This window comes from Phoca vitulina, unplaced genomic scaffold (genome assembly GCF_004348235.1).
Source record: "Phoca vitulina isolate PV1807 unplaced genomic scaffold, GSC_HSeal_1.0 scaffold6, whole genome shotgun sequence".
NCBI lineage: Eukaryota > Metazoa > Chordata > Mammalia > Carnivora > Phocidae > Phoca > Phoca vitulina.
In genome coordinates this window covers 69,225,754-69,252,816 of record NW_022589709.1, presented here as the reverse complement: position 1 = coordinate 69,252,816, position 27,063 = coordinate 69,225,754, and the positions used below count along the sequence as shown (strand labels likewise).

The following is a 27,063-nucleotide window of genomic DNA, read 5'->3' as shown; positions in this document are numbered from 1 at the left end:
TAGGAAGGAGCCAATAACAGGGCCCCGGTAAATCATGATAACGACCTTGGAATTCATTCTAAGTGATAAGGGAAACCAATGGAGGCTGTTAAAAGGGGAGTGAGAGATCTTATTTGCATTTTTAAAACCTCCTTCTAAGTACTTTGTGGTTATCAGATTGTTGGTGGGGGGGGGGAGTGGAGGGTGAGTGAATGTAGGAATAACAATTGGGAGGCTTTTTAACAAGAAAGTGATGGGTATAGGTTAGAAACAAATTGGCAGAACAGAGAAAGGTAATGAAAGAGAAAATAGAACAGTTACAGATATAAGCTGCCTTGAAGCAACCACAGTAAAACAGAGAAAAAGTGGAAATCAGACTTATCAACATGGTTTATAGGCCTGAGGAAATGACACAAAACAAAAGGAGGGTGTTATACGCAAACAATGAACCATGGAACACTACATCAAAAAACTAATGATGTACTGTATGGTGACTAACATAACATAATAAAATAAAAAAATTTTAAAAAGTACAAAGATATAAAAATCAATGAAGAACAGATTGTATATACACAAAACAAAGAGGATCCAATGTATGTATAATTGTTGGTTATGAAAAGATCAAAAGAAGTGACTCTAAAAAAAAAAGATTAAAATGTATTCATAAAAATTCTGTGAAATAAGGACTCAAATCCAAGATTGAAAAGATGGGAAGGGTATAGTAATCAAAAAAAAAAAAAAAAAAAAAAAAAAAAGAGGGGAAGGTTAAAAAAAAAAAAAAAAAAAAAAAAAAAAAAAACAGTCAGGGAAAGTTTAATACCAAGGCATACCCTAGTGAAGTTAGGTTACTGTAAGCATGAAGAATATCTGTGGGTTACTCCTACACTGTTGGTGGGAATGCAAGCTGGTGCAGCCACTCTGGAAAACAGTATGGAGGTTCCTCAAAAAGTTGAAAATAGAGCTACCATACAATTCAGCAATTGCACTACTGGGTATTTACCCCAAAGGTACAAATGTAGGGATCTGAAGGGGTACGTGCACCCCGATGTTTACAGCAGCAATGTCCACAATAGCCAAATGGCGGAAAGAGCCAAGATGTCCATCGACAGATGAGTGGATAAAGAAGATGTGGTATATATATACAATGGAATATTATGCAGCCATCAAAAGGAATGAGATCTTGCCATTTGCAAGGACGTGGATAGAACTGAAGGGTGTTATGCTGAGTGAAATAAGTCAATCAGAGAAAGACATGTATCATATGACCTCACTGATATGAGGAATTCTTAATCTCAGGAAACAAACTGAGGGTTGCTGGAGTGGTGGGGGGTGGGAGGGATGAGGTGGCTGGGTGATAGACACTGGGGAGGGTATGTGCTATGGTGAGCGCTGTGAATTGTGCAAGACTGTTGAATCACAGATCTGTACCTCTGAAACAAATAATACAATATGTTAAAAAAAAAAAAGAAGAAGAAGAAGAAGATAGCAGGAGGGGAAGAATGAAGGGGGCGGAAATCGGAGGGAGAGACGAACCATGAGAGACGATGGACTCTGAGAAACAAACTGAGGGTTCTAGAGGGGAGGGGGGTGGGAGGATGGGTTAGCCTGGTGATGGGTATTAAAGAGGGCACATTCTGCATGGAGCACTGCGTGTTATACACAAACAATGAATCATGGAACACTACATCAAAAAGTAATGATGTAATGTATGGTGATTAACATAACAATAAAAAAATTTAAAAAAAAGAATATCTGTGGATTATGAAGATCTTTAAAATGAGTCAAGTATGAGAAGTAAAAATAAAGACTGGCTTCAGACCTTCCCTCTACAGGAAACTCAATGCCAGGAACACAATCAGTGTCCACAAAGTTATGACAGTTTCATATGCTTTCAAGCTGTGATTTAGCATAGAAGCAAAAATCTATGGCAGGCAAAAAATCAGGGAACACAATATTTATGAGCTTCTACTAGAATGTAAGCTCCATGGAGGCAGGGTCTACTTCTATATTGTTTTCCACTTTATTTTCAGCATCCAGGAAATATGGCATTACACACAGTAAGTACTGAGCAAATGTTTGTTGACTGAATGAAAAAAATTTTACATAAAGAATATTGGAGATTTTCTCATTCAGAGATTCCTAAACTGATTTTTCATCAACCACCTCACGTGTCTTAAAGTGAAATAGAAAGTATAGATTGTTCACATCCACACTTTGAGGCTCAAATTCATTTGGCTTGGGGTAAGTTTTTTTTTTTTTTTTTTGAGACTCAAATTCATTTGGCTTGGGTAAGTATTTATTATTTTTTCATTTTGAAAAAGCTTCCTCTTCTTTTTTTTTTTTTTTTTACCTTATCAGCTTTACCTAGACTATTACTTGCTTAACATTTTCTTTAATGAATCTGCTTTTTAGTTAACTAAATTAATTTTAGTAGGGAACGTTACATCATAGCAATACATGAAAAAACAGTTTTCTGTGAATTGCTAAAACAAAACAAAACAAAAAAGCCCAGAAGAATGTTATAAAAATAAATGCTATGAAAAAAACTGTTCTTAACCTACCAAAAGTAAAGCAGGAAGAAATAGAAAATTTGAACAGACCAAATACCCCACTGAAATTGAGTCAGTAAACAAAGAACTCCCCAAAAATAAAAGTCTAGGACCAGGCAGCTTCACAGACAAATTCTACCAAACATTTGAAGAAGAGTTAATACCTAGTCTCCTTAAACTATTCCAAAAATAGAAGAGGAAGGAAAACCCAAATTCATCCTATGAGGCCAGTATCACCCTGATACCAAAACCAGATAAAAACATTACCAAAAAAGACAACTACAGGCCAATATCTCTGCTGAATACAGATGGAAAAATCCTCAACAAAATATTAGCAAACCAAATCCAACAATAAATTACAAAAAAACCCAAAAAACCACAGACCATGATCAAATGGGATTTAATCCAGGGATGCAAGGGTGGTTCAATATTCACAAAACAATTAACACGATACATTACACCACAAAGAGAAAGCATAAAAACCATATGATCATTTCAACAGATGTAGAAAAAGCATTTGACAAAGTACAACATCCATTCATAATAAAAACCCCTCTACAAGGCAAGTCTAGAGGGAACATACCTCAACATAATAAAGGCCATATATGAAAAACTCACAGCCAACATCATACTCAATGGGGAAAAACTGAGAGCCTTTCCCCTAAGGTCAGGAACAAAACAAGGATGTCCACTCCCACCACTTTTATTCAACACAGTACTCTAAGTCCCAGCCATAGCAATCAAACAACAAAAAGAAATAAAAGGCATCTTCATTGGTAAGGAAGAAGAAAAACTCTTGCTGTTTGTAGGTGACATGATACTATAAATAGAAAACCCTAAAGAGTCCAACAAAAAACTACTAGCACTGATAAATGAATTCAGGATACAAAATCAATGTACAGAAATCTGTTGTAGTCCTATACACTAATAATAAAGCAGCAGAAAGTGAAATTAAGAAAACAATCCCATTTACAATTGTACCCAAAACAATAAAATATATAGGAATAAACTCAACCAGCAAGGTAAAAGATCTATACTCTGAAGACTATAAAACACTGATGAAAGAAATTCAAGATGACACAAAGAGATGGAAAGACATTCCATGCTCATGGGTTAGGAGAACAAATGTTAAAATCTACAGATTTAATGTAATCTCTATCAAAATACCAACAGCATTTTTCACAGAGCTAGAAAAAACAAAAGACCTAAAATAGCCAAAGCAGTCTTGAAAAAGAAAAAACTGGAAATATAATTCTAGACATCAAGTTATATTACAAAGTGGTAGTAATTAAAATAGACACATCATCAATAGAATAGAAAAGAAAACCCACAAATAAAACTACAAGTATATGGTCAATTAATCTTTGACAAAGGAAGAATGAATACACAATGGGAAAAATCTCTTCAACAAATGGTGTTGGGAAAACTGGACAGCTACATGCAAAACAATGAAACTGGACCACTTTCTTTCACCATATACAAAAATAAATGCACAATGGGCTGAAGACCTAATGTGAGACCTGAAACCATAAAAATTCTAGAAGAGGCCATAGGCAGTAATTTCTTTGGTATCAATCACGGCAATACTTTTCTAGATGTATCTCCCGAGGCAAGAGAAATAAAAGCGAAAATAAACTATTGGAACTACATCAAAATAAAAAGTTTCTGCACAGTGAAGGAAATAACCAACAAAACTAAAAGACAACCTAATAAATGGGAGAAGATATTTGCAAATGACATATCTGATAAAGGGTTAGTATCCAAAATACTACAGTACTGACACAACTCAACACCCAAAAAACAATCCAATTAAAGATGGGCAAAAGACATGAACAGACATTTGTCCAAAGAAGACATGCCGATGTCCACCAGACACAGAAAAGATGCTCATCATTAGGAAAATGCAAATCAAAATTAAAATGAGGTATCACCTCACACCTGTCACAATGGCTAAAATCAAAAACATAAGAAACAACAAGTGGTGAGGATGAGGAGAAAAAGGAACCCTCTTGCACTGTTGGTGGGAATGCAAACGGGTGCAGTCACTGTGGAAAACAGCATGGAGGTTCCTCAAAAAATTAAAAATAGAACTACCCTATAATCCAGTAATCACACTACTGAGTATTTACCCAAAAAAATACAAAAATACTAATTCAAGGGGATACATGACCCCTATATTTAGAGCAGCATTATTTTTTTAATAGCCAAACTATGGAAGAAGCCCAAGTGTCTACTATAAATGAATGTATAAAGAATATGTGAAATATTATTCACCCATAAAAAGGAAACAAAATCTTGCCAATTGCAGCAACATGCATAGGGCAAGAGAGTATAATGCTAAGCGAAGTCAGTCAGAGAAAAGACAAATACCATATGATTTAACTCATACATGAAATTTAAGAAACAAAACAAACGAGCAAAGAGGAAAAAAGAGAGAGAGAGACAAACCTAGAACAGACATAGAGAACACACTGATGGTTACCAGAGGGGAAGTGGGTGCGAGGATGGGTGACACAGGTGATGGGTATTAAGGAGGGCACTTTTCAAGATGAAAAAAATGTTCTTAAATTCTAGCCAGATGGGTCACCTGGAAAGACTTAGCTACCTCTCAATCTTAAAAAGTCAAGATTTAGAGGGGCTAAAAAATATTTATATCAAAGTGGGACTTTGGGCTTGATACAATTAGAATGATTTTAAAATAGACACGAGAAAGGAAAAACCTCTTGCGTTAGGCGATTCAGTATTTCTTAAAGCTGTGTCTTGTCCCAAAAGAAATACATAGCCTAGACTTTAGACAACAGAGTGATATTTGACAGTGACCAGCACAGTACTGGGGACATGTTAGGGGATTGATATATATTGATGTCAAATATTTATAGGTAGTGTACTTTGTTAGGCACAACACTGGATCTTTGCAACGGGACAGCAACAAGATGGTCTCTGTCTTCGTGTGGCTCAATGCTACTTTATGTGCCTTTACACACTTGGGAAGTGCTATTTCCCATATAATCATGTGATGAGCTATTTGCATAAACAAATAGAAAGCCAGTACCCCTGCTGGCCATGTATAGCTGTGGATTCCAAACCCGGGAAGGTGTGAGATATTGTTTCTTACACTTGCTTTCTAGAACCCTAATAGTACCCTAATAATGCTTATGGGGTGGGGGGCTTGCCATATGCCACTCCATCAAGCACATGACATGATTTATCTCATGTAATCCTCACTACCACCATATGAAACAAGGACAATATGTAAGGGCTAACCCTCACACAGCTCCTGCACGGGGCCCCAACCGTGCCAGTGAACACAAAACCACCCACCTGACGATGACCCTACTATGGCTTTCCTTCTATTGTATCACCTGCTACTGCCATTAAATCCTGTTTCCCTATCGTGGAGTGATCAGAAAAGGAGCGTGTGACTCCAATGGTAGTCTCATTAACTTCGGGTTATTAAAAGGGAAAATGCAGAGAATTGAGGCAGGTGCAGATGAGGACAGTTGGACTGAGAATTAAGTGAAATGATAAGCAAGATAAAGGAAGAGAATCAAGAGAAGATTTCACTGGAGGTTAAGAGAAAAATAATGAGCTCTTTTTTAAACACAAAACGAGAATGTAAGCGCTGAAGAAGGAAGCCAGGCTGCTGGAGCTTGGCAGGGGGTAATTTATTGATCGACAAGTAAGAATGTGCCCAAAAGAAAGACATAAAGGAGGAAAATTATTTGCTGCAGTTTTCACAATGGGAGATGTGTCCAAAGAGGCAAAAGATGTAAATTTCCCAGGGGAGAAGATTATGAAGTAAGATTCTTCAAGTCCTCCAAAGGAAAATGCTGTTTTGTTTTTTTTTTAATTTTTTTTATAGCCTTGGTGTTGTTGACGAACAAGCATCAAACCATCAACCCACACAGCTGGCCTTGATACTAACAGACACCTGAAACTGTTTGGAATATAGGAAACTGGGACTAATTATTCCTCCATCTCATCATGACAGGGTCAAAGGAGACCTAGATTCGCTCAGGGAACAGACTCAATGGGTTTCTGTGGACTCCCCCGCAGAAAGGAGGAGAATCTAAAACTGGAGGCAAAGGAATAGCTTCTCAACAAGGAGCGTGCTGGAGTGGGGGATGGCTCCAAAGCTAGACAGCATAAGCAGAGTTTGTCCAAACATTACAGATGAAAGTTACATGATCTGTCCTGACAGGGGAAATTACTAGCAAAAATGGAGATGCCTAAGGACCGCTAGGGAAAATGGAACCATAGTATGGTTCAGAATGTAAACAAAGGTGGGGGACACACCTCTTTCCCTTTACAAGGGCAACCTGCAGCTGTTCAGGCTGGAGTGGGTTTCTAAGTCTTTGAAGGCATCTGACTCCTGGGCTCTCCCCAACTATTTATTTTTCCTTCATGAGAACTCTTTCTTTTCTTTTTTTTTTTTTAGATTTTATTTATTTAGAGAGAGAGAGAGGGAGAGGCAGAGGCAGAGGGAGAAGCAGGCTCCCAGTGGAGCAGGGAGCCCGATGCGGGACCCGATCCCAGGACCCTGAGATCATGACCTGAGCCGAAGGCAGACGTTTAACCGACTGAGCCACCCAGGCGTCCCGAGAACTCTTTCATTTCAAATGACATTCTCTTCTAGATATATTTATAGGTATATAATTTTTTTCTTTAATTATAGAGAAGGAGATAAACCCAGCTCTTGAGTTATGATACCAAATATAGGGAGACATTTTCATTTTTTAAGGTTGCAGATTTAGGCAAGCTAAGTTTACAGACTGTTTGGAATTTCAATCTCTCAACATATAAGGCACTTGCAAATGCTTCTGCTCACATATATATATTTTTTTCTTCCCTAGGAGGGCCCAACGCCAATAAAGCTCATCTCTGCCTGAGTTATAGCTTTTTCCCTTCTGATAATCAGTAAGAATTATGCAAAGGCGTAGCGTTGTTAGCAAACAGAAAGAGAGAGCAATCTAATTCCACCTGATCATTTGTTTTTCCAGAGTACATCTTACCACAGATGCTGGCAGGATGGTTTCTATAGAAAAGTGGTCCAATTAAGGGGGAAATTTCTGCTAGGTCAGTTTTAATGTCCAATGTTGAATTTGAAATTGTGAATGTGGAATAGATTAATAATGAGCTTGTGCTGGGAGAAAAAAAAGAATTCTTTTCTCAGTGGTCAAGACCAGGAGAAAACAGCAAGAAATTTTTTTTTTTTTTTTTTGGCTTTTTTTTTAAGGGAAAGTGAGATACATAGAAGGTTTTCTTCAATGTCAACAAAATAAAGACAGAAGGTCTAACATCTGAGAGTGGATCCTTTGACCTGGGTAAAGAATTCTGCACTTTTGCTGACTGATGGCTGGAGGCTGAGGCAGAGAATCTAAAAGAAGACTTGCCACCAGAGTCCTGAGCCAACTTTTAACAACCTTTCAGGGAATTATCAGTGCTATTATCCCAGAGGCCACTTGCATCAAAGGGCTGAAGCTTCTTCTCTACGAAGAAGTTACTACAAAGCACGGAAATTTTCCTAGCTCAGTGAGAGCTTAAAAGTTCACTGGTCTCCCAAAAAAGGGTGATACAGCATGGGAACATACCTCGATTTATCCAGAGACTCAAACTGATGACTTATTTTCTGTTATCTCCTTATCTTCACTTACAGATTTTTTTGTTTTTCCTTCCCAATTAGAGTCTGTCTGTATGTATTCATATATTTATGTATCTTTAATGGGAATGTCCTTTAGGCCAGTGATATGAACATTCACTGAAGAGACTTAAATATTGAGGTTGATGTGGCTTAGGCAAATGAACTTTGGCCATTTGATCAAGCTAGAAGTCTTTCCTTTCCCACCTGTCCTCAGAACTGCATGTTTCCATCTAAAAGCAACAGCTGGATCTACCAATGATATCTCTGTACCGAGCATTCCTAATTCCCAACCTGAAGCTAGCTACCTGTTACTGAATGGTTAATACTAAAAGCCAGATCCTATGCTGGTAAGTACTATGATGTTAGGGCCCCCCCCCTTTTTTTTAAAGATTTTATTTATTTATTTGAGAGAGAGAGAGAATGAGAGAATGAGAGAGAGAGCACATGAGAAGGGGGAGGGTCAGAGGGAGAAGCAGACTCCCTGCTGAGCAGGAAGCCCGATGCGGGACTCGACCCCAGGACCCCGGGATCATGACCCGAGCCGAAGGCAGACGCTTAACGACTGAGCCACCCAGGCATCCCGATGTAGGTCCCTCTTGATGATAAAATCAATACTTTGAAAGCTTAAATAAAAGGCCCAAAGCCAGGGGTGCCTGGATGGCTCAGTCCATTAAGTGTCTAACTCTTGATTTTGGCTCAGGTCATGATCTCAGGGTCCTGGCATCGAGCCCTGCGTCGGGCTCTGTGCTTAGCAGGGAGTCTGCTTGAGGATTCTCTCTCTCCCTCTCCTTCTGCCTCTGCCCCCTCCTCGGTCTGCTTGCACACACTCTCTCTCAAATATAAAATAAAATAAAAAGGCCCAAAGCCATACAGAGACAGAGCTGGGATTTGAATCCAGAGCTATTCCTCTAAACTCTTGTAACTGCTCTACTAGACTCTCCCACAACAGTTCCAACTGTGGGCTTCCCTCCCTTACCAGAGGATAAGTGGAAATAAGTCGGCCTCACATTTCTTCTGGCAATAAGAACATTTTGCTCACACATTCTGAACAAACAAGCAATTATTCTGTTTTATTTTAAAGTATCCATGTGACTTCTTCACTCAGCTCCCACATCCCTCTGTGTACTGTCTTGACTCATATTTTGGGTTTGTTCACAGAAAATATACTGCATTTCTTAGTCCTAGGGAATTTTAACTGGCAGCCAACACATTTTGGGCTGTGTTGTGATTCTGAAGATATGCTTCTCTTTAAAATACATGAAGGCAGAAAAGAAGAAAGCCTCCTCGATCACTGGCAACAGGAATATCTGAGCTGGACAAAACATGGATCCCTTTTAATGCAGGTGCCAGTGATGAAAGCCCCTTTCAAAAGCCCGGGTCTGTCCTGGAGAATGAAGGAGTTCCCCCACAGGTGTGTCCCCTCGGTCTACTGGAGCCCAGAAGATGCACAAGGCAGCATTCCTTAGGGTCTGCTACACAAGTCGGTAGTTTGGGTTTACTCAGTGCTGGAGCTTCTCCCACTGGAGGCTTCCAGGCTCCCACATTCTGCTAGCTCTTTGGTATTTTATAGACTGTAAAATGAAATGAATATTTGGGCATTGTCCAATCAATTTAGGCTTTTCAATTTTTACTGAATATCTTCAGATTTGCTGTCCTTCATTCAAGCCTTTTTTTCAGTTTTAGGCTGTTTTCTGCCCCTAGATACACCTTGATATCCTGGACTGTGGGACAGGAGGTTAGTCCCAGATGGTCCCTGGCTATCTTGGAGATTTTTGGTCAGCGATTGAGAGAAGGAAAATGATGACAATAACCATGATTACTATGGTGATTACACAATAGGGAAATCAAGGACCTCACAAAGAACAAGCACAATACCAAATGTGCTCCCCTTTGGATTCAGGGAAAGCTTTGGTGGCCGCTCTTGTTAGATGAGCAGTAAGAGCCCTTAGTGAACACCAGAGAAACAAATCGCCCTTTTCTGGAGCTAGTGGGCATTTGTCTCTGCCGTTCCTCTGGGCATGGGGCTCCGTTCTCTCTGCATGGATAGCAGAGCGAATCCTGCTTCAGAGTCAGGCAAGAGCTCTTTAAAATGGTTCTGCACTGCTAACCAACCTCAGTCACTTCTTTCTCTCTGGCCCAATTCTTGCATGGAAAATTGAGGTAATGATTTATATGTTGTAAGCAGTTCTGACAGGTGCACTCTGTCTTGGCTTCCTCCAGCCCCAGGACTAATCGGAAGCTTATCTTTTCCTTCGTGTAATAGGGAGCTGTCAGGGTCTATGACCCTCCAAACAATTCAATCACTCACGGGAAGATTCACCTTGGAGGGAGGATGCCTTCATATTGGAGAAGGTCCGTGGAGGCCATGCCCTGACATGTATCAAAACAGTGACAGGCAAGGGGCCGGAGGGCGACATGGCCCCTGACAAGATGCCATTCGCTTCCGCCATTTAAACTCTTCGTATCTGCCAGTAACTTCCTGGTTTGTGCCGACAGCTTTTCTACTGTGGTGTATATCCTGTCTTGGGTAGAGAACGTTTAGCTATCTGAGCAAATAACAGCTGTTTCCAAAAATGACCAATGTGGAGAAGAAAGGGCTTGCACTGCTCTTGGGAGGAAAGAGCAGATTCCTTAGCAAGGTCTGTGATGCCCAACATGGTCTGGCCATGACCCGCCTACCTTGTTACCCGCACCTTGCTGTCACTACACATTTCCTTGTGCTCAGCATTCCAGCCACTCTGACCTTTGTTCCATCCCCTGCTCACCCGTGCAACTTCCTACCTCATGGCCTTGGCCCGCAGCATCTCCTCTGCCTGGAATGTTCCTCCCACTCCTCTCCTCACCTACCTCCTGCCTCAGCTCAATTAGTAGTTGCTCAGGAACTTATTCTCTGCTCTCCCCAAATGGATCAAATTCTCCTGTCTGCTTTCCTGTGCACCATCGCCTGTCTTCTGCAACCCCCACCTGGTATCATTGGGGGGGGGGGGCGGCATTTGATTCATGCCCTTTCCAACCAAAAGAGACTCTTAGATCCATGAGGGCAGGAACCTGGTCATTCCTGTTCACTGCTGCCACCCAGGGCCCGTTGCAGGGCCTGGCTTACAGTAGAGACTCAAGAAATATTTGTAGAATGAGTGAGATCCAGGTGGTGCATCTGTTCTTAGTTGATTTGACCATTGTGTAGGGCCAAGGCACATTTAATCAGAACTGATGTGACAGTCAACTGGGGGTTCAGGTGCAGGGATGACTTGATTGTGGCAAAGAACAATGGGACCAAATATGGCTGTCTTTTGTCACTGCTGTCTCAATACCTAACCTCACAACTCCTGAACTCATTGGTAATCTTCCATTCCCCTGCTTGTCTCATCCCCTGCCCCGAATACTTTTCTCAGATGCTCTTTGAATTTGGAGAGCAAATGATTTTTTTTTTTTTTTAAATCAAGCTCTCACATGTTTCTAAACATCTGCTTGTTTGCTACTGCAATGGGATGATTGGATGAAGTTTGCTCCCCTTGTGTCTAGATATTTTGGCATTTAAATAGACAATGTCCTTATTTAATTCAAAGTTGCAGAAAACTCTAAACCCCTGAAATAATGAGAGGAAGTGGGATCACAGAGCAGGGAAGCAAATGCTGAGAAGGAGCATTAGCATCAGGCACAGACACATCGTCGGTGCCATTCCGTTTTCAGACAAAAGCACGTAACCACCCAGTTTCTCCCTGTCAGACCCATGAGGGCAGCCATGTCTATCTGGGACTATAGATGTGCAACCTTCCCTTTATAAATGTAGATTAAAGAGATGCTAAGCTACACAGGAGGAGACATTTGTGAACAGGGATGGTTTCTAGATTGGCTAATGTGGTGTTCTTGCTTCAAGAGGTCTCTGACAACGGGAATAAAACCTCCATTGGCTCAGATGGTTGAAAGTCATGGCTTTTGGGAAGCCAGATACCATGGTGGCCAAGAGGGGGGAGTCTACAGTCAGATAGCCAGGGGTGAACTCTGGTTCTGTCACTTGCTAGTGAGCAACCTTGCACAAACTACTTTCTCCATGTGGAGCAGTTTCCTCGTCTGAAACGGCAACAATAGTTTTTTGTTTTTGTTTTAAAGATTTTATTTACTGACTTTTGGAGAGAGAGAGAGAAAGAGGGAGAGGGCGCACATGCCTGAGCGAGTGGGGGGAGGAGCAGAGGGAGGGTGAGAATTCTAAGCAGACTCTGTGTAGAGCACAGAGCCTGATGTGGGGCTTGATCTCACAACCCTGAGAATCACGACCTGAGTGGAAACCAAGAGTTGGTCGCTTAACAGACTGAGCCACCCAAGTGTCCCTGGCAACAATAGTTTTAAGCTCACGGAGTTAAGGTGAAGCTTAAATGGGGAAGTACACAAGGTGCCTGGTGCTGTGCCAGACACTATTAAGTGCTCAGTTAATGTTAATGAGCTTGAAAGTGAAGAATCTTTCCCCATCAACGTGATTCTGTGATGGCAAGGCAGTAAGAGTGAAAATGCTACCAGGCGAACTCCTTCTTCCCTGACCCAATCCTTTCAGCCAACATTTCCCCAGGTGAGGTCTACGGCTGTGCCGCTTGAAACAGACCCACAAGCTGTTTGTTAATTGTCGATGATAAGATAAGGAGCTTAAGACAGAATCAATGCATTCCTTCCTTCGCTGAGAAAGTCTTGCTATGGAAAATGAAAGTATCAGCTGAAGAAAGCAGTGGCTCAGTGAGTGATGATTCATATTCTGGTACCTTATCTATAGACTGGCACTGGGCCAAAGACCACATTTTGAGGAGAATGTCATAAAGAAAAGTGATCCCATGAGCCGAGCAAAGGGCTTTTCATGGTCAGCTAAATTTGGTGCAAAATATCACATGTCATATATCTTTCTTGGAGTTTGATATCCTCTATCAGTATATTAAAGGTCCCGAGAAACCCTGAAGTAAATACTTTTGTTTAAATGTGTTTAAGTGAGGGTTTCCCCATATACTCTCGAGCAAGAAACATTTGTGAGAGTGAATGTGTGTGTTTTTATCACTGCCTTTAACATTTTCTGGTAAAGGACAGGAGCCCAACTGATCATCTGATCACAAACAAATCACAAGGGTGTGACCCATTCTCCTCCACTCAAGCAAATACCAATTAACACCCTTAGGTAGGTAGAAAGTTTTTTTCCTTCCGGCTCAATCATTCTAAGGAATCCAAAGAATTTCTGTTGATAACAATCTCCTTTAACATGGAAGTACCCTTATAAAACGTCTTCCTCCAACCAGTTCCTTTGCACCAAAAAAAAAAAAAAAAAAAAAGGATCTTCTTGTACATTAACCTCTAGGGAAGTATTTAAAATCTTTTTCTCAGGTAAGAACTGGTATTTAAAATGCTACATCAAAGCATCAGGTAAAGCCTAGTTTGCAATGTATGAGGATCAAAGTGATCCTATCTTCTACTGAACTTGATTCTAAACCCACCTGTGTTAATTATTTTCTACAAAAATCTTATGTATGGGGCGCCTGGGTGGCTCAGTTGTTAAGCGTCTGCCTTCGACTCAGGTCGTGATCCCAGGATCCTGGGATCGAGCCCCACATCGGCTCCCTGCTCAGTGGGAAGCCTGCTTCTCCCTCTCCCACTCCCCCTGCTTGTGTTCCCTCTCTCTCTCTCTTTCTCTCTGTTGAATAAATTAAAAAAAAAAAAATCTTATGTATAATGAGCAGGAGCCCTAGAATTTCTTCTGTGGCTTCAAATTAGTTCTTTGCATGAGCTGGTAGCAGAAGGGATTAGGCACGTATTTCTGATCTCTGGTTAAGTAAGTCTAACGGACAAATAGGAATCTGTTCTGGGCTTTGTGAATGTTCTAAGGTTTCTTGGGCTGTGCACGTCCGCACACTCATACCTGAGCAGGTGTCACTTCAGGGGATGGGACTCACACCACTCATTGCAGCAACAGTGAGCTCCTATTTCTGAGCCAGGACCTGGTCTGGGGACAATGTCTTTCCCATCACACTCCTAATTCAGGTAACTCCACCTGAACAATTCAGGAATTGGAGGCACTTTTCTCCTTGAATCATCCAGTTGTGCCTGGATTTTCTGCTTACTGTAAAAATATACAGAGAGCTCTTGAAAGGAAAAGACGGGTGAAACTATACTGATAACTTCTCTTTGAGAAAAATCCATCTGGGTCAGTGTGAATTAGGTTTGACACAGTGACAAGATCCTTGCTTGCAGAGCCTAACAAAGGCCAGCAGCCTGCCTGGCCCGGCCAACCTCACCACACCTCTGAAACCCACACGAGTTAATGACCGATGTCAGGAAGAGAACAGGTCATCGTCTAGAATATGGTCCTGCCTCGTGACCAGGGAATCTCGAGATAAACTGCATCAGAGGCCATGGAAACATCAAGGTTTTCTTCACTAACATGATTCTTTTCTTTTTCTAATATTAGTGGGCTTCTTAGCTTCCCACTGCCATTAGGTGTACATATGGGGAGTGGCATTTACCAGTTCCTAGCACATTTAGGAAGCCATGGTAGCCTTCAAAGGGGGTAGGAGCAAGAGACAAAAAGAACTTGATCTTAAACCAGGTATAGGATTCTGCTTATATTTACATTTACACTGGATCTGATTACTACACTGGAAAGGCAGCAGAACAAAGGTAGCTTTCAGATGAAAGAAAATATTTTACAGTCTGAGAATGCACTCTGAATCTGAGGCAGCTTTGGAGAGTCAGTACAAACACACATTCAAAATCAGGCACAATGGATTGCTGGGCCCCAGACGTCACACTGCATTGAACCTTTACAATTATATTCATCAGACTTTCCTGAAACTCCTGGTCTCCAGGTGACAGACAAGAGGGGAGGGGAAAGGAGAAAGGGAATAATGCTGATCATCCACTGTTCACAAGGCATCATGCCACATACTGTCGGCATATTACTCTATTAGCATGGTGATCTCCATCTTACAGACGATGGATGACATGTGGCCAGAGCCCTGGTCCCTTTCCTGGAGACCCACAGTATGGTGTTAAGATCAGAGACTCCAGAGTCAGTGAGAATGTGGTTAAAAATGTGACTGCCACTTAGCGGCTATAGCCTGTGGGTAAGTCATTTCAGCTTTGAAATAAAGTTCCTCATCTGTAAAATGGGGATGACAAGAGTACGCACCCCACGGGGCTGCGAGAGATGGTGTTTGTAATGTACCCAGCAGAAAGCCTGGCACACAGTATATGTTTAATGAATGTCTGCAATAGTGTTATCTCTTAGAGTACACTGGCCATCAGGTGGGCTGCCCACTGATTCCATAAGGAGTAGGATGGGAAAAGAACTTGAGTCTTGAAGGGCAGAACCACTCACACACAACCTAAACCTTGATGGCTTGCAGAAGCTTACTCCAAATCAAATCACTCAGTATAGCGCCAACTTCGTTTTGATAATAAGGTTGCCCTCAAATTATTCTATGTAGTACCCTGAGGTGGGAGGAAGGAAGAAGTCAAAGAAAGAACTTAAACAATGAAACCAGAGAACCTTCACCTTGGACCGGACCTTTCAGGTCATCATCGTGCCAATGCTCCTCACACCCAGGTGGTCTTCAGGACTGGGATAGAGCTGAGAGGTACGGGAAGATCCTTTGGCTCTGCTCCTACACATTCTGAGTCAGTGAGCTGGGAATGATTTAGGCCGTTCCCAGAGTCTGATCATCATCCAGGTTTGGTAAACCATGACCTAGTTCCATGCATCCTTTCTGCTCCTCCTTCCCCCAAAACAACATGGAAAACTCACCTGTGCCCAAGGCACCTGCAGCTTCTACAGTTTCCTTGATAGGTTTTCCTCTAGTTCCTGCTGACTCAGAGTGTGGTTTACATTGACTATTCAGATGAATAGACCAGATATTCTATTTTGATATGAGAGGAGGGATAGTAAAAACATGAATTCAAGTCCAAACACTGCCACTTAGCAGCTGTGTGACCTCAGGCACATTGCTTAACCTCTCTGACTTCTGGTCTCACATCTCTAAAATGAAGTTTATCTCAGTCCCTACATAAAGGCTATAATTATCTCAAAGATTAAATCAGCCAATATATGTACACTGTCCCTGGAACACAGCAAATCCTCTATAAATGCTGGCTGCTCTTATTATTATTCCAACAGAATAAGTTCCTTTGCTTAACATTGAACACAACTAACATTGTCTCACCGAACATTAGCCAAAGAACAGGATGGAGACATCCCTAACCCTCACCCTCAAAAGGCAAAACACATCAAAATGCAGAGGCTTGTTGGGGAGGGTTGTGCCTGAGGTTCCTGTGGAGTGCTTTCTGATCCCATAACCGAAACCCCATGACACAGACAGATACAATCAGATAATGATGGCAATCAATAATGATAACAGAAATTATTATTTATTTTCATAAACACAGACTATGTGCGTCCCGCTGAGTTACACACATCACACGTCAGTGTTCTCTTTCGGGGCAGTCAATCAATGGGAAATCTCAATATCCATCCGCCGACGCAGGAGCAGGAGGGATGGAGCGAAGGTTGAGAAATTACCTACACCACAGTGACACATTCACGAAGTTAATCTAATCCAGGGGGCCATCCGGGTGCCATTGCAAGCCTGTGAATATGGAACAGGCTTGATTGATTTTTCACTGCAGTAGCTAAACACTTCATTGTTATTTGCAACAAATATAAGGAAAGGAAAGATGAAACTGTAAAAGGATTGGATATTAAGTCCCCGGCGCAGCAATAAATCACAAAATGAAGTCTAGAAAAATTAAAAATACGTAAGGGAAGGCTGTATCTGTGTCCTGAGAGGCCTCGGGTATCAAAGCATAAAGGCAAAATTAAAACCTGGGCAGAGCTGGCCGATCTTGACTCACCCAGTAGTCTGCCCTGAAACTGGGGCTACTCATCCTCCATGGGTACCAGAGAGGGCATCAAAAAAGCATAAGGTTGTGTCTAGACAGAAAGTATCTGCTCCTCAGAGCCTCAGTTTCCCCCTTTTATAATGGGGATAATTATATCCATACCATAAGAAAGAGGAAAATATCAATTCATGTCCTACTTGCCTCCCAGGATCCGTGGGAGCATCAAATGAGACACCCAGCATGAAAGAACATCTATCCGTCAAGATGCATCTTGGAAACTCCTTCCTAGTCCTGTACCTCCTTCCCTTCTGTTCTTCCTCTGATATGGCAATCTTCTGTGCTGGTCTCGGGACCCTTATCCTCTCCGGTGTTTCTCAAAGGGTGGCCCAGGGACCGCACGCACCAGGATCACCTGGGGGTTTTCCAGGAGGGGTCTTGTCAAAGATTCACTGGGTGCAACTCAGACCTTCTAAGCCAGAATCCCTGGTGAGAAGGGACTGTACTCGACAGAGCCCCCCAGGTGCCCATGAGGCACTCTGAAGTTTAAGAACTATTGCTTCCATTAATTTCTGGTGGCAGGCACTTGCATCTTGTTTCCACCTTCCTCTTGAAGAAAGGGAGTGCGTTGCACTCATCTGTGGGAGATCCACTTGGCAGTACATATCTAGCACAGTGCCTGACACACAGTAGGCACTTAGTAGGATAAAAAGACAGTAAAGAGTTCTACGTGTCAGATGCTATCACCCTTGCTGTTGTCTCGATCAGGGGCCACACAATACACAGTCCTGCATAATGGGGAAGGGCAGGACCTCTGGCATCAGACAGACCTGGGCTCCATTCCTGGCTTTGTCATTTATTATCTGTGGGGCCTTAAGCTGGTATTTACCTCCCTGAGCTTCTGTTTACACATCCCGTAAAACAGGCATGATGCCCAAGTCACAGGATTGCAATGAAGAAAGAATTGTAAAATATACATTACACAATGCTCAGCCCAGAGCCGGTCGCTAGGAAAGGCTGAATACATGCAGTTTGCTTCACTTAACCCCCTGGTCTGTTTAATCAGTTCTTTAGAAAACAGATCCGGTAGCTAGACTAGTTGTTTCACTGAAAGGATCACTTTCGGGAAAAGAGCTAGTCTGTTTAATCAACCTTACTAACCTCGTGACCTATTAGCAACAATCCTCAAGATGACCCCTGCTGAGTTCAGAGCTGGCAAACGCTCATGCTGACGGGCCAAGGTGTCTCAGACGGTGGCGGGGGTGGGGTGGGGGGCGAGGTATCCAAACAGCCACTGATGACATATGCAAACATCAGGGTCACTCTATGTGGAAAAATGTTAATCCAGAACATCACGTGTGTGTGTCCTGAGGCTGAGAGGAAGACAGAGGCAGTCACCAGCAGAGGGCTCGTATATAAAACAGGAGGTCATTTCATCTTTCTAAAAAAACAGTGCATCCACTGTGTGCCCACCCTGTGACAGAAAAGCCTTTGCAGTCCTCACTCCTTGTTCCCCCTGCCCCACCAAAGTCAAGCTCATGCATTAAGAAAGCTGGGCTGAAGAATTCCAGGGTACACAAAGAATGAAATTCCTCTGTCTCTGATCATGAATTAATATCTTCTTAGAAGGCAGAAACTATAAGGAATCATAATGAAAACTTGGGATCAGATAGAGTAGGTTTGCATCCCAGTTCTGCCATTTGCTAGCCATGAGATCTTGGGTAAAATCCTTGCCCTCACTAAGACTCTGTTTCCACTTCTGTGTAATGCATTCATTTGACAAATACATGACCTACCATGTGCTGCGTATTCTAGGTGCTGGGGCTACGGGAGGAAACCCAGCGTGGCTCCCGCTTTCTTGGAGGCTACGTTTAAGAGGAGGTGGAGGGGCAGCAGAAAATGGACAGATGATATCTCAGGTAAGGATACAAGCTAGCAAACGAGGGTCAGGGTAAGGCCACCAAAAGTGAAGGGGAAGATCCGAGGGTGTGATTTTCCCTAGGGAATTCTAGGAGAGCTTCTCTGAGGAAGGCAGGCTTTGGATGATACAGAGAGAGTAAGAGAACGTACCTGGCAGAGTTACTGTTAGAACTACATGATCGAAGGATATGAAATCCAGCATCTGACATAGAGTAAGCACCTAATAAACATGGTTATTATTATTATTTATATTAGCTATAAGGAAGATTTAGGTAAAATCCATTAGAAAACTGGAATTCATTACAGCCCCTTCATTTTTGGGGGCGGTTATGGCAAAGTCACAGTGTGGGAGATCACACCTTCTGAAATCTACATTTATAACTTGTTAAAAAAAAAATTCCAGTCTGGCCTAGGTTCCCAGGGCACTGGCAGCCAACCATAATGAGGCAAATAACTCCAGGCTCCTCTTGCAGGGAGAAATATGCTAAGTGTGATTTCTCACCACCCAGCTTCCCTCCCAGGCTGATGAAGTCACTAGAACTATGAGTTTCTGTTGACTAGAAAGGGTTCTGAGGGCTGCGTACACCTTGCTATTGGGAAGCTGGGCAGGAAGGCCAGGGGAAACATGCTAAGCTGAATTACAGAAGACCTTGGGGTCACTGTTCCCGCATGCTGAGGTCAGGGATCTGAAAACCCACTGTGTATGAATGTGGGGGTAAGAGAGAAAGTGGAGCGGGTGGGGAGAGAGGGAGACAGGCATCCTGATCTGGAATAATGGTACTAATTGAAAGCCATTTCAAATCCTCCAATGTACGTGTCCAAGTGCAAGAGCCAAAGCTCTTCATTTTTAGTCCCGGCTCTGGAATCACCAGTCGGCAGGCGCTGGGCAAGTCACTTCTCTCTTTGAGACTGCACCAGGTTTAAGGGCTCAGGTCCACAGCAAAGGAGATCAAGATTTTCATTCTTAGTCCTGCGTGATCCTGGGCATATTACTTAACCTCTCTGAGCCTCATCTGTACAATGGGTATTTAACAGCAAACTGTACCGCAGGTGGTAGCTAATGCAGATATAGTGTGCAGCATGGTGCATGGGATATAATAAATGCTCAATAAATACTAGGCACCAGCATTTTCACTGGCTTTCCCACTGGCCGTTCTGAAGATGAATCAAGGGATTAGGTAAGAAAACAATTGGTGATATAAATGGCACTTTACAGCTATAAGGTGTTATTATTAAATTATCATTATGATTATTGCTTTGGATGTTATATACTGAGCAGGCAATACGGTGCCTCTCTGGGTAATGAGTGATTGGATTTAAAAGGCTACCTCTTCCATGAAAAAAGAAAAAAAATAGCCACATTCTTGCTTTGAAAAGCTGAGCCTCCTAGCACTGAAACAGAACAGGTTCATTACTCAGTGAGGATTAATTAGCTGTCGGGTATTATTAAATGTTCTCACTCTCAAGATCCACACAGAACTGTAAAGTATGAAAAGTGAGCAAGAGGTAATCATAAGACAGGGAGGGGGAAAAAGCCACAAATGCTGGCAATGCAAATTTCGAGAGAGGAGCATGTTAGTAAATTACAGCTTGATTAATATCACGTCAGCTCATTCTCTGTTTGGAGTCATTGTTCTGAATCTATGGTCTTCAGGGTTGCTTGTTTTGTTTTTTTTTTTCTTCTTCTACTACTGGGATCAAAACGGAAAGGAGGCTGGCCTTTTCAGTGTTTTCATCCAAAGAATGCTGCAGTGTGGATGATTACGCTGAAACACAGGATATTGGAAAGCCTAGGAAAGTAGACGGGGTGAAATCAAATATGGGTATTTACAATATTATAGCAAATGTGTCTCTCTAGTTGATATAGTAACTATTGAAATGATTGAAAAGTAGCAGAGGCTACTTTTATAAAAAAGTACTTCTATAAAAAAATGATAGCTCGGGGGAGCCTTAGAGATGATAAAATCCAGTGACCACAGACCCCCTGTCTCAACCACCGGGGGCTTGTGTTAAACGTGTAGATTTCGCTGGATCACCTCCATTTGCTGAAGGGAATCACTGGGGTTGGGTCCCGGGAATCTGGAACTCGCACCGTGGATGCAACAGCACAGACTATTCATTCAGTCCTCTGTGTGGCAGCTCGGAAACTAAGACTGGAGAGAAGAAATGTGATTTGCTGGCCCCGGGTCACACAGCTTGTTAAGACGAAAGCAAGAACCAGAATTGGGGTTTTCTAACTTGCAGCCACACCTCAAGGCCTCCTTCCACGTTTGATGAGTACCAAGTCCACTTCAGCATCTCTGCTCTAATGGAAACATACACAGAGGCCTTCTCTCCATCATGTGGGCGGCATCTCGGAGCGGCCAACCACAAGGCATATGAAATCCCATAGAATGCCAGGGACACCAGGAACTCTTCGTGGGAACTACAGACGGCATCTGAGAAAGTCCGTCCACAGAGCAAACAAGGACAAGGTGACATCTGGGCAGAAGGTCATGGTGTGAACTCCCCAGTGGCACCTAAGCCCTCTGTTTTCCCCACAGTATTGCCGAGTTCCACGGAACAAAAGACTGTCTTACTCCCTTTGGACAGCCAGTGGATTGCCTGCCGCTCACTAGGTATCAGCGAATGGCTTGTAGACTGAATACAACAGTATAAAAAGTATATTAAAAGGAAAAGAATATGAACTTCCTTGTATCAGTAGGGAGTAATAACAGCTATGATAATGATAATGATGAAGATAATACCAAACCAACAGCAGGGAACACACATTAACGAGTGCTTTCTGGGAGTGAGACTCTACAAGGCTAAGCACTTCATCACACATAAGACAGCATGGATTTCTCACAAAAATCCCAGGAAGCAGTGAATCCTTGTAATGCACTGGGACTTGGGAGGCACAAGGACTTTAATTAATATGTCCAAGGTCCCCAGGTGGAAAGCAGTGGTGCCACAGTTCTAACCCAGGACAGACTGACTCAATGTCCATACTCTTCACTACCCTACCCTCGGCTCTGCAAAACCTCCGAGCCTTTAGAGCATCAGCCCGGCCTGATATGGGAGACTTGCCTGGCAGTTCTTCAGGCTGAAGGCACAGGCTGACAAGAAGAAACAGAACAGCCAATGCTTATTTGCTCAGAAGACCAACGACCAGGTACCTGGGACTACTGGGTAAATACCCGAGAGCCTAGCACTGTGGCCAGCAATGAGCCTGAGTTCATAAAGCACCTGCTGGGGGCATCTGGGTGGCTCAGTCAGTTGAGTGTCTGACTCTTGGTTTCAGCTCAGGTCATGACCTCAGGGTCATGAGATTGAGCCCCACATTGGGATCTGTACTTAGCAAGGAGCCTGCTTGAGATTCTTTCCTTCTCCGTCTGCCCTTCCCCCTGCTCATGCGCTCTCTCTCTAAAATAAATAAATAAAATATTTTTAAAAAAAGCACCTGCTGAATAAAGAGAGGAACAAATGAATTAATGAATAAATAAACAAGCGAGCTAACCAGGCACTGATCATTCAATTCCTGTAGCTGCTTCTAAACCTAGAGTGACCCCCTCTTCTCCCCACACGTGTCCCTTCTCGGTTTTCGGTCTTTAGTAGCTGGTATCTGAAAGCACGGATCTGACACAGTTTGGAAAGTCCCTTGGGGCTAGGGCTGGTCTCAACATGTGTCTGCTTTACCATTCAGGTTGAACACATCCAAAACCAAACTCACCACCGAGTCCTGAACCACTTTAACCTGTATCCAGAGAGCCTTCCCTTAAAAGTTTGCTTTTAGAAATCCATTTTTAACACCACTTTCCTAGGAGACCTCTCCTGGTCTCCCAGAGCCAAATACCATTTCTTCCTCCTTTGATCAAACTGTAACTCTCTGACACTCCCTGCATTTACCTTACTCTATTTAGTGCCATAAGCATCTTTATAGTAGACCTACAAATCCTTTCTCTGCCAGACTGTGTATTTCTGGAGGGCAGGGAGGGAGTGCTCAGACTAACAGCAGAGATCACGTATTGAGGACCGGCCATGGAAGGAGGGCTTTCCACCCCCAGCACATTTTTAGTCAAGTATGGGGTTCACGGTTTTGGGTTGAGTAAGTAGTAGGTTCACTGTTTTACAGACACAGAAACTAAAAAAGACTTGCATGACTCAAGTTCAAAAGGGTTAAGTGACCACGTGAGATTCTGATGAGGGGCAGAATTCAAACCCAGGCCCATTAGATTCACAAGTTCATGTTCTAAATCACAAGATCCCAACTTGCCACTTGGGTAGTCCCATCCCTTGCACCTTGAGTACAAAAGATGCTCAGAACATTTTTGATACCGTGAGCAGACAGAGGCTGAGACTGGAGTAAGGCATGGTAGTGGCCGTGTGGGCCAGTCTTAGGGGAATAAATGAAGGACACGCATTTGTAGTGGTCAGAGCTCAGACCCGTCCTGCTCCTCCCTCTGCCGTCAGAGACTCAGAGCGAGTCTCTGCTTCATCTCCTTCACTCACACGTGACAGTTGCAACCTAGAGCCGCACCCAGCCCGTGGCCACACCGGGGAGCCCTTCCTCGGCACCCGGTGGCCAAGAGAAGCGAAAGACGGGGGCCAAAGCTGCCCCCCCCGGGCTCACCCTCAAGGTCGTGATGGTGGCAGGATCCCGGAGCCGGCCCTCCTCATCTTTCAGATTGTAACCTTCTGGCCTCTTATCACGCTCGCTGACTTTCCACAGCTTCACAGTTTTATCTGTGGAGGGCAACCAGAGGAAATCAAAATTACAGTGAAAACCAGCTTGTCAAGGAGTTTTGTGTGTGGAGGGGTGGGGCGGGGGAGATGCAGGGGGAGGTGCAGCTGAGGTTGGAAGGGACTGCTGTTCACGTCAAGGATTCAGGGCATAAATCTTATGTCATCTGGAGGCAGAGCTCATGTTTCAGCACAAAACCATATAGTGTGCCCAGACCAATGGCCTATGACATCTGGAGCTTATAGATTATTTTGGTTCATTCAATAAAAATATTTATTGAACACTGACTAAGAGCAGTCACGTATACAGAACTAGCTGTGTCACTATGTCATTAGCACTTGTCATGGAAAATTTATTTAATGCTCACCATAACCCCGAGAGATAGGTATCCCCATTTCAGGGTCCCACCCCAGCAAGCACTGCCCTGACCGTGACCTGAAAGGCCCTCCGTGACCTGCACTTCCTCACCCTTTCCAGTCTCACCGTCTGCCCCCTTCGCCCTGTGCTCCAGCCATGTGGCTTCTCTACAGCCCTCCGTATACGCTCTGGTCCCCATGCCTGCCTCGGGCTTCCCACTAGCTGTGCCTTTTCCCGGAAAGCCCTTGGCCGTCTTCCGCAGGTGACTTGTTCCTTCACTTTGCTCTGTTCGTGTCCCACCCCCAGAGGGGCCTTTCCTAACCAACCTGCATCAAAATGTGCCCACTATTCTCTCGCCTGCTCCGCCTGCTTGAATGTTTCCTCTCGCCACTTCTCACTACGTGACCACGGCTCTGTTACGTCTCCCTCACGAGCATGTAAACTCGCTGGAGGCAGGGATTCTGTCTTGCCCATTACTACACACCTAGCACCTACAACAGTGCCTGGGACACAGTGGATGTTCAATAACTATTAGGTGCGTGAATGAATGAATCCCGTCTATACAGTGCATCTTGCTAGCAATACTCAGAGATATAAAATGGTAAGAACGTTCATCCAAACGCTCCTTTCCCCTTGCAGTCTTCTTGGAATCCCCAGCTGGAAACTACCTTTCTTCCCTGTGTACTGTTCCAGCACCTTCCATCACTGGCTGACACCTGTCATTCTCCATAGCAATAAAGGAGGGCAAGATCTGCAATGTGTACAGGGGTAAGGTAGGCCGGGGGGATGAGTGAGAGGGGCTGGGGGGCTCTGGGAGGCAGGAGATGGCATGCCCCGCCTGCAGGCTTTCCATCCCTTTTCTTAAGAAAACACGTTTGGGCCAATCAGATCATGTGTGGCCCACGTGCCTCTGGGTCCTGCGTTCATGATTTGTATTCGCTCTAGCTTTTCTTGTGGAAGGCAGGGACTCGAATGCCTTCTTCCTCTGTGCCTGCATCGGGTAGGCTTGGGAACCAGACAAGCTTGGGCCATACCCTCACTCCCACTCCAGCCAGCCACGTGGCCAAGGACAAGGGTTCCCAGGTAGTAGGTGCCCCGTTTCTTCAAGTGACAAACAGGAGTACCAGATTTATCAGGAGAAAGAGTACAGAACGCCCAATTCAATGTGAAATTCAGAGAAACAACAAAGGAGTTTTTAGTATAAGTATGTCCCACATATTTCAACCTTACAAATAAAGGCACTTAACTTCTCTATGCCTCGGTTTCTTTATTTGTCAGTTGGGGCAAACAGTGCCTTCCCCACGGGGCTCTCAGGAGGATGAAATGGAACACTGGGCATATAGTGCTGAACACAGGGGTGGCCTGCCAATAATGGATGACAAAGGGCAGCTGTTAGAATTTGCAAAGGGGGCAACTATTCTCTGATAATAACATGTTGCCCTGACAGCGATAGTTTCATCCCGCGGTGATGTCAGCACATCCCGTCTCCTCCGTAATACTGTGGGGAGAAGAGCCGCCCCTCCCCCGGCCTCTAGTAGGGTTCTCTTTCTCCTTCGCCCCTTCATCTCCCTTCTCCGCGTCTCCTCGCCAAAGGCCTGGCCCTCAGAGGTCTGAAATGCACCCCATTCTGAAGTCGGCTTTCAGCAACCATTTGGCTACTTTAACAGGTCAGTGCCCCTGTTTCCTATTATCTGGGGATGATTCCAGCTGGTCACGTGTACTGGCAGACCCGGCTGGGCTGCTCAGTGTAAGATGTGTGCGCCCTGAACCGTGCGCTCCCCCTGGCCTGTACTGGGACAGAAGGCAAGGAAGCCTTTCCCAGACCCAGAGTTGAATTCTGCACTTCCTATCTGTACGCCAACAGTCCTCTGCTCCTACCCTCTCTAGACACCCTGCTGCCGCATGCACCGCATTTTAGGATGAGAAAATGAAGCAGAAGCCCTGTTTTATACAGTCGCTGGATTAGTGATCAGTCAGCTGTGACTCAGAACAACACAAATCAGAGACATTTAACACCGAATATTTCCTATTGCTCGGCTTTGGAATATATCCTGTCCCATTTGCAAGGTGATTCTTCTCTTTTCTTCTCTTTTATTTTTTTTTTATTATGAACAATACATTGCTACACAGAGAAATAGAGAAACCACAGGTAGAACATAAAGAGTAAGAATCAACTACAATCCCTCTAGTCAGGGACAATCCTTGTTAACATTTTGCAGAGACACTTGCGGTATTTTTTTCTCTGCATTTTTGGGGGGTGGGGTACAAACCTATAGTAATACTGCATATACAGATTTTGTATTTTCTCATTTTATTTCCTTCTTTTATTACAGAAGTGGTAAATATAATTGCAAAAAATGAAAATGAGCCAGAAAGTTAAAAAAAAAAATTAACATTTCCCTCAATTCCACTGGACAAAGAAAACTATTAGGAAAATTTTGTATACATCCTTTCATTATATTTTTGTGTGCAATTATATCACTTTTTAATATATGTAATATTCTATGAATAATTTATAATATGTTTTTCCTAATCATATCTATCCATACTAACCTCTACTCCTATAAATATCTAATTTATAATAGTAAGAATCTGTTATTAATTAAAGGTCAAATAAAGGGAGATTTAGTAGTAAATTATAGAAAACTCATACAAGGGAATGCTATGTAGTCATTGAAAAGGTGATGATATTTTAGGATATTTAACAAGTAGGAAGATGCTCCTGTTAAGTGTTATATTATTAAGTAAAAAAAATCTTGTTGCAGAACAGCTTATAGAATAATCCCATTTTCCTTAAGAAGCAAAGAAATTTATCGATTTATCCATGTCTCTGCTTTTTTCTTTAAAAGACATTAATACTGGTTCTCTCTGGATGTAAACACTTTATTATCTTCATTTTGCTTCCCTGTTTTTTTCTAAAAATTTTTTTTTTATGAATACACACTACTTTCATAGCATGCAAACCAAATCAAGTATACCTTTCCCTCTCATCATAAGAATTAAGACAGAAGTAGGGCGCCTGGGTGGCTCAG

The 27,063-nt window shown here is 43.0% G+C and overlaps 1 protein-coding gene across 7 annotated transcripts in view; it reads right to left on the bottom strand.

Moving 5' to 3' along the window:
- Nucleotides 1-27,063, bottom strand: part of PPP2R2B (protein phosphatase 2 regulatory subunit Bbeta) — a 445,379-nt gene that overhangs the window by 80,609 nt on the left and 337,707 nt on the right. For all 7 annotated transcript variants that reach the window (XM_032404428.1, XM_032404431.1, XM_032404429.1 and 4 more), the window contains one exon: nucleotides 23,564-23,676. In XM_032404428.1, the coding sequence (XP_032260319.1) occupies nucleotides 23,564-23,676 (113 nt within the window). The remainder of the gene's footprint in view (nucleotides 1-23,563; nucleotides 23,677-27,063) is intronic.